This window comes from Nuphar pumila, chromosome 16 (assembly GCF_984573655.1).
Source record: "Nuphar pumila chromosome 16, dmNupPumi1.hap1.1, whole genome shotgun sequence".
Classification (NCBI taxonomy): Eukaryota; Viridiplantae; Streptophyta; class Magnoliopsida; order Nymphaeales; family Nymphaeaceae; genus Nuphar; species Nuphar pumila.
In genome coordinates this window covers 71,448,794-71,459,461 of record NC_143264.1, presented here as the reverse complement: position 1 = coordinate 71,459,461, position 10,668 = coordinate 71,448,794, and the positions used below count along the sequence as shown (strand labels likewise).

At 43.8% G+C, this 10,668-nt stretch overlaps 2 protein-coding genes across 3 annotated transcripts; one reads left to right on the top strand and one right to left on the bottom strand.

Moving 5' to 3' along the window:
* Nucleotides 1-2,214: 2,214 nt before the first annotated feature.
* Nucleotides 2,215-3,550, top strand: LOC149813510 (putative purine permease 11). Its single transcript, XM_089990942.1, has one exon. The coding sequence runs from the start codon at nt 2,230-2,232 to the stop codon at nt 3,358-3,360; it is 1,131 nt and encodes a 376-aa protein (XP_089847068.1). The 5' UTR covers nt 2,215-2,229; the 3' UTR covers nt 3,361-3,550.
* A 3,750-nt stretch (nt 3,551-7,300) lies between these two features.
* Nucleotides 7,301-9,259, bottom strand: LOC149813509 (putative purine permease 11). Of its 2 annotated transcripts, XM_089990941.1 has the most exons (3): nt 8,840-9,259; nt 8,726-8,755; nt 7,301-8,571 (listed from the first exon to the last, which is right to left on the bottom strand). In XM_089990941.1, exon 3 carries the CDS (start codon nt 8,543-8,545, stop codon nt 7,439-7,441), a length of 1,107 nt encoding a protein of 368 aa, XP_089847067.1. In that variant the 5' UTR covers nt 8,546-8,571; nt 8,726-8,755; nt 8,840-9,259; the 3' UTR covers nt 7,301-7,438. The 2 variants fall into 2 exon arrangements, with proteins under 2 accessions (XP_089847067.1, XP_089847066.1); XM_089990940.1 differs by having other exon boundaries at nt 8,726-9,259.
* Between the last annotated feature and the right edge of the window lie 1,409 nt (nt 9,260-10,668).

Below are 10,668 nucleotides of genomic sequence, written 5' to 3'. Positions count from 1 at the left end.
TCTTGCTGGCAGGGGCCTGACTCTCAAAACATCTATATAGGGGACCTCCTGTTTGAGCTGTTTGGCACATGTTGCAGCAGTTTGGCATAAACACCCCCTATATCGCACGGGCAACACTAGGAGTGCATGGGGGTGTTCGTGTGTAGTTCAAATCCCCCATGGGTCGTAGGCAAAGGCCTTGGGTGCGGGGGTGGGCGACTCTTGGTGCGGTCTCAACTGGTGGCACGGGGTTGTGCAAGTGAGTGCACAGTGCCGGCGAATGAGTTTGGGTGGTGTTGTTCGCTATGGCATGAAATCATCAACTGATCTTCGGACTAGGGGTCAAAAGACCTTGTCCCTTTGGTGGCGAGGTTATGGTAGGGGCGTGCCCATGGGATCACGATCTGCTCTATGGAACGCGAGGCTAAGACATCTGTGCGTTGGTGGCGTGGATGGCTGGAATTGAGGAAGGTTGGCTCGTAATGATAGTTGGAGGCATGGCATACACCGATAAAGGCTTTGGGATGTGCCATGCTCTTCATGACTCGTGTTGGATGTTTGTTAAGTCAGTAATGCTGTGGAGGCATGTTTCAGTTATTGCCAACATGCGCTTGCTTGTGGGACTAGTAAGGCATGGTTGGCTTGGCGGTTGAAGGTGCTAGCCAGTATAGGACGACTATACATGGAAGTGACGATCGGATACGCGATAGACCATGTTCGAAAGGACTTATTAGAAAGAAGAGTTTGCTAAGTTGATGTTCCGCTGGGTAAGAAATTTACGTGTGGGAAGCACGTGCTGTGAGGCTGACTAGGCTGCAAGGCCTAGTGCCGCACGGGAGTTCCTTGGCTTGAAATGCAAAAAAATTGGCCTTGAAAAAATTAGCCCGTGACACAAAATTTCACTTTAAAAAGTTGGGGCGTTATAATTGGCACCTTTAATTTTAAACTCATTTGGTGCCATTATGAACGAAATTCCCGTCTCAAAAAAGCATATTACCAAATATATTTTTTTCATTTTCCACATGAGATCAAGGGAACCTTTGCCCAGCTTGTCCACTCAGTGGTGAGGGTTCCTTTCTTTCATCTTGATGACATCACAGAGAATGACAGGCAGCCCCACACTCTTGACTTTGCCTTACTCTCTTTTGTTGTGAGTGCTCTTAGTAGGGGTATCAACGGGTCGGGTTAACTCAGATCCGACTCGAACCAAACCTTATAGGGTTCGGGTATGGTGATAAATAATAAGACTTATTAAGACCCAAGCCGATTAATACAAGGACTTGGGTATAGTTTGTAAAATTTTATAGCAAACCCGAACCCCACCCGAGTTTCGATTAAGACCCACAATTTTTAAATATAAAAATGATAAAAATATGGTTTTATGAGGTATGGTCCACGTCTGGTTCATGTAGTTCTTATCGGGCTCAGCTAGGGTTTTTCTTATAGTAGATTTGAATAGACCCAAGTTCAGACTCAATACCATACTCGAAAACAGAGTCCAAGCCTGGTATCACCTGAGTTCGAACCAAACCTGACCCGTTGACAACCCTAGCTCTTAGTTATCCCATATGCAAGTGATGCCACTGCGGTTGTCTTGACTCGATATACTACAAATTATGGTCACCTGTATCACCCAATCAGCTGGCAGTAGTCATGTCCCTCACCATCATTGCTAGCCCTTAATTCTTGATAAAGGTCATCAGTGTAGGTTCGTGTTCTCATTTGGAAGTGGGTGCATATCGGTTTCCTTTATATTCAATTTCGATTTTGCCATCTTAAGATTGGATGCACGGCTCCGAATGGTGGGGTGGGCTGCTCTTTTTTTTACCTGTTTCGGGTCATCAACAATCCACCACTCTCAAAACTAGGGATGACAGTGGAACCACTTCATCTTGTTTGGAACGATGAATGGAAGACTTGAAAGGGGGGATGAAATTTAAAATCAAAACCCGTGTGGGAATAGATTTATGTTTTTCCTGCCTCAAACATTCTTTCTAAAGTCCTCCTACCACATACCCTCTTTGTAAGGAGGTTGGATTAAGGACTAAACCTGAGTTCTCTTCAAAGATCCGAAGTAATCAAACCCACCCTAAAAATGTGCAACTGATCCTCCCTCTTCCTAATCCACAAACATATCCCTCTCTCTCAACTCCCTCAATTATTAGGTCTGATATTCTTTATAGGAACCTCTCTCTCTCTCTCTCTCTCTCATTGTTAAGGTCACCAGATCAAAACCACCCGTCTGCAAAAATGGCCGAGGCCGTCAAGCCTAACATCCAAATCAAAACAGAAACACCCCCTCCCATCCCTCACCCTGATACCACCACCATCACCAAACCTTTCCTCCACCGGCACTGGCCGTCCCTTTTGGTCGCCCTCAATATCTTCCTCCTTATCTCCGGGCAGACCGCTGCCACTCTCCTCGGCCGCTTCTATTTCGACAAGGGTGGCAACTCCAAATGGCTCGCCACCCTCGTTCAGGTCGTCGGATTCCCCATCCTCCTCCCCCTCTTCTTCATCCCCACCACCACCACCACTCCCACCACCACCACCTCCATCACCACTACCATCCTTATTTACATCGGTCTCGGCCTTCTTGTCGCCGGAGACGACATGTTCTACAGCTACGGCACCGCCTTCCTCCCCGTCTCCACCTACTCCCTCCTCTGCGCCACCCAACTCGCCTTCAACTCCATCTTCTCCTTCTTCCTCAATTCCCAGAAATTCACTGCCCCCATCTTCAATTCCGTAATCCTCCTCATCTTTGGCTCCGTCCTCCTCGCCGTCCGCTCCGACTCCGAGCGCCCGGCCGGCGTCTCCGGCACCCAGTACGCCGTCGGTTTCGCCTGCACCATTGCCGCCTCCGCCGTTTACGCCCTCATTCTCTCGCTGATGCAGCTCTCCTTCGAGAAGTACTTCAAGAAGGAGACCTTCTCCGCGGTGCTGGAAATGCAGGTCTACACGTCGGCCGTGGGGACCGTCGCCTGCCTGATCGGCCTGTTCGCGAGCGGCGACTGGAAGGCGCTCCCAGGCGAGTTCCGCGGCTTCAAGACGGGTAAGGTTTCCTATGTGATGACGATGGTGTGGACCGCAATTGCCTGGCAGGTTGGCTCTGTTGGGGTGGTGGGGCTCATTTTTACGGTGTCTTCTCTCTTCTCCAATGTAATTAGTACAGTGGCATTGCCTATTGTGCCTGTTCTGGCCATCTTTGTCTTCCATGATAAGATGGACGCTGTGAAGCTCATGGCCCTGCTTTTGAGCTTGTGGGGGTTTGCTTCTTATGTGTATCAGCAGCTCCTTGATACTGGCAAGATACCCACCTCTGGTTTTGTGTTTAAAGGAAGAAGGAAGAAGAGAGGAGTTGATTACGTTGGTAGTTGAGAATGTGCAGAGAAAGGAGGCCATAGACCATGCGGATGGGCCTTGAGTGATTCTGGCTTTTTAGTGGCGTTTGGTGCATTGATCCGATCATTCTCTCAGTAAAAATTATGTTTTGATATCATTGGGAGTGGGGTTTTAATTCCACATAAAGACAACAAAGTTATGAGAAGGTCTTGTTTCGCCTTGACTATGGATATTACATGTCATTATATTAATCATGAAGTTGTCTTTTTCTCTGTTTTTTATATTTTTTATGTGGCATAATATAACGAAGCTACACCAATCGAGGCTACAGAACGGCAATGGTGAAAATTGCATGTCCCCATCCACGGCATACTCTGCTTTTCAAAAACTCATTTTGAAGAACAATACTTTTTGTTTGTGAAACTTGATAAAAATATTGATTCTCTTAGGTTTCTTCTGTACTTTTCACATGCTTTTATGTTTTTTTATGTACCTCCTGTATGTTTGTATTGCGTTTCCCTTTAATTTTTTGTGCATCCTCTCTTCTTTCCAATCACTTCCTATGTGCTTTCTCTAAATTGGGAAATATCATTTTGAAATTTGACCAAAACTTAATTATTATGTTAAAAACCATGAAATCTAATAATAATGGATTTTATTTAATTTTCATCTTCTCATTCGATTCTTATTTCACTTTCCATTAGACTCCCGTTTCGATTAATTGGGTCTCGCTTCTGCTTCCCATGTTGTTTTCCCGCTTCCTAGTACAACCACCTTGAGCTTTGACCATTGAAGGGTAAGCAGAAGGGCTTATAAGGGCCATCACTAACATGCTTCTTCATCAACACAAGGTCTTACCATGGTGGTGAAAAAAAAAAGTGGTCCATTTTGCAAGTTAAATCTGTAATTTTCTTAATCCATTTCTGGATTCTAGTCATTTATGTATTGATGTTTTGACTTTCAAGAGCACAGTCATGTGATTCATTTTGTCAGACCTGGGGGCAGTTTGGTGGATTTGGACACAGAAAGGGCACATCTCAACATCTGAAACATGACAGTATATTCTACAGCAAAGGCACTTTGTATTGAGGTTATGGCACTTGGTTCTTATTTACCCCAGTATTCTGTCCCCACTCTGATGCTTGATCCCTTCCTATTATGTGGGCTAGATAAGGTGTAGATAAAAGAGACTTTTTCTTTGACAAGTGATTCATTAGGAAAACTGAAAATTCCTGGGGCGTAAAGAGTGTGGAGATGACCTTTCTTTTCAAAGAGAATACATTGTCAGTCTGATAGTTGGGAGTGAGTTGGATATACAAGTTGAACAAGTTTGTTCTGTGTTGAAGTTTCTAAATCAGATTAAGCATATTATTAAAGCTGGATGCTACATTTTCGGGATCCAAACATTTGTGCTGCATAGTCAGAGTGTTGAGATGCATAGCATTGAACAGTGATCTGCTCGCATGCCTTGCTACTTGACTGGCAGCCTCACTCTTCAACCCACCGGTTAATATGGTTTTACTTGAAGGTACTCCACGGATAATATAGTTTTCTTTGGAGGGACTCGGTAACCATAGGGATGAATTATGTGGTAAAGAATTGGCCTTTGCAGAGCACCCTTTAGCTTGGAGAAAAGATAGCAAATTAAACCTGGATACTTCGGCATTTAGACAAAAAGAAACCACCCTTGAAGAATATTTAACAAGGAGCTTATTGATAAGCCATTTGGAATTGGAGGGTAGTATGATACAGTGTTCAGGTGCAAAACTTGAGAACCTGGCAATTGTTTTCTGATAGGCATGCATTTGGAGATCATTGCATGGTTTTCAAGGACATACCCCCATTCCCAAACCAGCAGCTAGCTTGGTCCAGTGCAGGCAGCACTTGGAAAATCTCGTCTTTTTAGAGAGAGAGAGAGAGAGAGAGAGAGAGAGAGAGAGAGATGGTCCTTATAGGACAGTGGTAATGTTAGAGGGGCCATTGAACACAGAACACCCGGTTTTTGTTGTATTGCAGTGACAGGAAACGTGCATCTAAAATGGCTTTCCTGTCCTCTAGTGGCAAATTTTTGTTTCTTTCATTGATTCAGTACGGGAAGAAGCCATAGGATCATATTATCATCATACCTTCCGTGCTCTGTTTTTCTTCTTTCTGTGGACAAGCTATGGTAGGCCCATTGCCCGTCAGCTAAGATGGACACGTTTGAAATTTTGAACCATGACATGTGCTCCCCTTGGTCCTACTTTCATTAATGCATTGTGCACTGAACGTATCCAAAAAGAGACGTGTGGTTTCACTTCTTTGGACTGCGTCATTTTCTCTGTGCATCAGCAGCAGGGAACCAGAAATTCTTCAGCTATTGTTTCAGCCATGCTCTTAGGGACCATATTTGGTTCTTTGATAAGATTGATTGTTCATCTCTTAACACACACTGGAACGAGGCCATCTCTGGCCCTTTGGTATAGTTGATGGTTAACAAGGAACCTGCTTGATAGTCTCTCTCTCTCTCTCCTTGCCACGATGAAAGTGAGCCATCCAAAATGCAACACGTGCCCCTTGACCCACCTACACCACACGTTTTGTGCTCATGGCGTTTTCTGCAAAAATCACTGAATATATTCACCATTTCTCATGGAAATCTCTTTGACAGTTTAGTGATTTTTAGAAGAAAAACAACATAACTCTCTCTCTCTCTCTCTAAACTGTCAAAGAGATTTTCGTCAAATTCCGGTTAACATCAAAACCTGGTGCATAAAATCTTGGTAGATGTTTATGCGATCTTGCGTATGCATCTTAGTGATCTTCCACTCCCTCCTGCTGACACTACCTCTCTTTTGCCGCAATCTGGGCAAACGGCTCTGGCGTGAGCCCGTTTTATCTGTCTGATGTTCTTTTCTCTTCTGCTTTCTTTATTTGTTTTGGCTTTTGCTCTTGTTCAGTTCATGGGTTCAACATTTTGTTGATCTTCATGAGTGGTAATGTTGAATTACTTTCGTCTCTCTCTCTCTTTTGATGCATTTTAAATTTTTTCACAGATTGTTGGTATGTTCAGCAATTTTTGTTGAAGATGTTATCATTGCAAATTGTGGGGCACAGACGAGCAACGGAGGTGCGTGTGGCCTTTTTCAGTGGCCAAATGCATTGAAAGATACTTGGTCAGATTACTAGATCCTGTCTCAGATAAAGGGTGTAAGATAAGTGGGTGTTCTGACCAAGTTCAAGCTAGATGGTCGAAACCTAGTTATGTCACATGGGCAGCTACACCAAAGGGTGGTCCAGTTAACTACTTGAGCAATGCAGCTAAAGCCCAGTTGGAAGTTCTTGGGATTGCATATGCTGTTGCTGCGTCCCAATAATCTTTGGGCAGCCACACCTTCATAACAGGTGCTGTTGTTATCCGGAGATGGTGCTAAAATCTTCGTATAACAAGAGGGTTATGGACCTATGGTGGCCCCGCTGTGGATGGTGATCTAGAGGGGCTGTTCAGCAGCGAAAGATGGATGATCCTGCCATTAGAGAGGGACACAAGGCACATGGGCAACACACACTTATTAGGTCCGCCATGCAGCCCAATTTATGTCTTTGGCCCTGCGCAAGTAAGCTAGATCCTTGGTTAAGCACCCTAGATCTTGAATATGCATGGCTGGCACATAGCCAATAACTGCATGTTATATAACAAGAATATGGCTGTGGGCACAGTGATCAATCACTTCTATGAAGTTTCCAACATGACTAGCATATAAGGGGATAAGGAAAACGAGTTAGTATGGAGTATCCATGTGATATAGGCATGGACAACCATGACATACATAGGGACAAGGTCCACCAATGTCCGGCATCTTGGATCGACTCTTCCCATTGATCTCGACTCGCAACAGGACCCACTCAAATCTGGCTGGAGTCATCAGCATGCAACAACTTGCGTAAGCCATTTCTAGTAATTGTATCAGAACTAATAGGTAACGATTGCAGCAACTGGGAGTAACTATCTGTTCTTGCATTCAATGGGATCTATCCGAGACAAAGAACAACATTTCTGCTAAATAAGAGGCCAAATGCTAATACAAGACCACAAACAACTATGTATTATCTGTTTTTTTTGACTCTTAGTCTCTTACGTAGTGGTGGTGCCAGATCTTTTCTTCTTGATTGCGGAGAGGGACCAAGATATGGGCTTGGCACCAGCTTCAAGATACTGCTGATAAACATAAGAGAGGCATCCCCACAAACTCAATACCAGAGCCACAATTTTCGTGGCACTAACCCTGTCATGGAGGATAAAAATGGACAGTACAGGTACCACAGGCAAAGCCACTGTGCTGACTACGTTCGCGAAAAGAGCAGACACGGAAAAAACCAGGCACAGTGTGCCCAAATTACAGATCTGCCAACTGATTGCGATCCATACGTTCACCAATATGTATGAAATCCAGCCGAGTCTAAACTCAGCACACTCGCCAGCAAGATCATCCCACTCTCCACTCGCAAACAACCCGACAACACATGCTATGGTTGCAACCACTGCTGTGTAAATCTGCATGTCCAAAACTGTGGAGAATGTCTCTTTCTTGAGGATCTTTTGGAAGGAGAATTGCATCAGAGACAAGATGAGGGCGAAGATGGCAGAAGCACTGAGTGTGAACATTACTCCCATAGCATATTGGGAGGATGTTATGCCGGCAGAGTGCTCTGTGTCTGATTGGAAGGCAAGGAGCACTGAGCTGAGAATCAGCAGCACAAGAGAGTTCAAGATGAAAGGAGTGAGATGCTGTGAATTCAGAAGAAAAGAGAAGACAGCATTGAATGCCAATTGAGTTGAGCACAGAAGTGAAAACGTGGAGGCTGGGAGGAAAGAAACACCATAACTATACATCATGTTGTCGCCAGCGATCAAGATGCCAAGGAACAGGTAGACAGCAATGGTTGTGGAAATGGCCGCCTTCTGGGTGTTGGCCGTGGTGGTGGTGGTGACAGTGATTTTGGAAGAGAAGAAGAAGAAAGGAATCAGAACAGGGAAGCCAGCAGTTTGGACAAGGGTGGCTAGCCATTTGCTTTTGCCGCCTTTGTTGAAGTAGATCTTACCCAAGATTGATGCCGCAGACTGGCCGGAGATTAGCATTACAATATTGAATGCAACAAGAAGCCACCAGAAGCGACCATGGCGGCATCTGCCTCCATGGCTTGCTGTGGTTGCTTGAGGTTGAGAATCACCTTTCTCCATTTCATCTTCTGTGGAGTAGCTTTGAACTAGAAACAGAGGAGCATAGATAAGAAACCAGTCAAGGAAAGGAAGAAGATAAAGAGAGATTGATCTAACGGGCATTTTTTTTCTAATAAATGAACCATAGGGAATTAATCCACAACCAACTTGAAAATGAGAATTTCTTCTAGAGATACTCACCTTTAATTTGCGTCTCAGATTCTCTGATGTCTGCCATTGGAGGGATGCAGAATAAGTTAGAGGGAGTGAAGAGGAATAACTTTGTGAAGGGAAGAGAAGAGAAGAGAAGATGACCTTTGTTAAAGATTTCTTGAAATACTGGAAAAGCTGCTAAACCATATATAGTATTGATAAAGGAAGACCACAGCCACCAATTTTTATTTTATTTTTCCATTTTTCCCAGAATGCAAAAAGAACCCTGAATCACGATGGGAATTCCATTTTCCCAGCTTGAAGGGCCATAGTACATCCAGCATGAATATAAAAGGAGAACAGCAACTCAGACGGTTATTGTCTCAGTTTCTGCTATTAAAAATTGCAAATATCATCAGCCTCTTTCTATGAATTGGCAGCACCAACTTTCATGGGGAAGGAACACTTTCCATTAGGAATGTGGAGAGAGGTTGAGTCAAATATCCATCTAAAGGTAATTTACTATACAGATTTCACTGATTTTGACTACTTTATCTCTATCTGATTTGAGTATGACCTTTTCTTCCTACTTGAAAAGTTTGAGCCTTGCGTTTGCTAGCAGGAAGCTGCTACAGTCCAAAAGGTTTTAAAGCCTGGTGCATATTTTATGGTTCAATAAGTAAATTGAGCTGGCTTGTAACGACACAACAAATAATTTTTCTCCATCAACTTGGCAAAGTTGTCCCCTAACTTTAAAATGTTCCTATCTCAAGGACCAAAGTCTTAAACTGGGATTGGAGACCCGAAAATCAGTGTCAATTTGGTAACACTGCAACAAGAACAAGCTTATCTCAATAGTCGACTTGGATGACTCAGCAGCAGCTTGGTCCAAGTCAAAGTCGTGCAGGCAGTGATCAAATAGAAGAATGCCTGAAACTTGAAAGTGAAAGCAAATTGAGAGAGAGAGAGAGAGAGAGAGAGAGAGAGAGAGAGAGAGAGAGAGAGAGAGAGAGTTATTTGAAGGCTTAGAGCCAACAGCCCCACCAAGAAATTTAGCAAAGGATATGTCAGGCAGGATCTGAGGCTAACTCAGAAGTCAACTCCATCAAGTAGTTCATCTTTCTGCTTGATTGAGTTCTGGCACTGTTGGCCGAGTCCCAACTAGGGTATATATTTAAAGAAATGGTATACAGGTGAGATGGCTCCTTATTCTGTATACCGTCAGTTGGAACCAGGAACTAAAAGAACACAAACACACACGAAAACACTCAGTATAGCGTGGTTCTGCAATATCAATGCCTACCTCCACGAGAAAACGACTCTCACTTCATGCCACCTGAGAGCCTTATTGTTATAACAGAGAAGCTCCTCAATGACAAAAGTATGAAATACAAGATTTTTCATATTTTAGGATCCTCATTACATAAGGTTTTACATTCCTCAACTATCTTGGACTCTTGATCAACCTTGTCGTGGAGAGTTATGGAAACTCCATCGATGTTGGACTCTTGTTCAACCTTATCGTGGAGAGTTCAGGAAACTCAGATCAATGTTGGACTCTTGAGAGAGTCTTCTGGAAGGCTGTTAAGCATTGGACTCTTGAGAGTATCCTGGAAGGTCGATCGGTATTGGGCTCTTGCGAGAGTCCACCATGTCCAACGTATCCAACATGAGCTTGTGCTTTAACATCCCCCCATCAAGTTCAATGGAATATGGAGCACATTGAGCTTGCGACAAAGGTTCTGATGATGTGGCGAGAAAAGAGGCTTGGTGAGCACATCGACAAGTTGGTCCTGCGTGAAAATATATTGAACACGTAACGTGCTTTTGACAATCTTCTCTCTAACAAAATATAGATCAATTTCAATGCGATTGTTAAGATTATGAAACACTGGATGAACTTTTAAATATGAGGCCCCAACATTATCACATCAGATGACAGGAATATGTTTACACGACACACCCAACTCTTGTAAAAGATATTGGAGCCA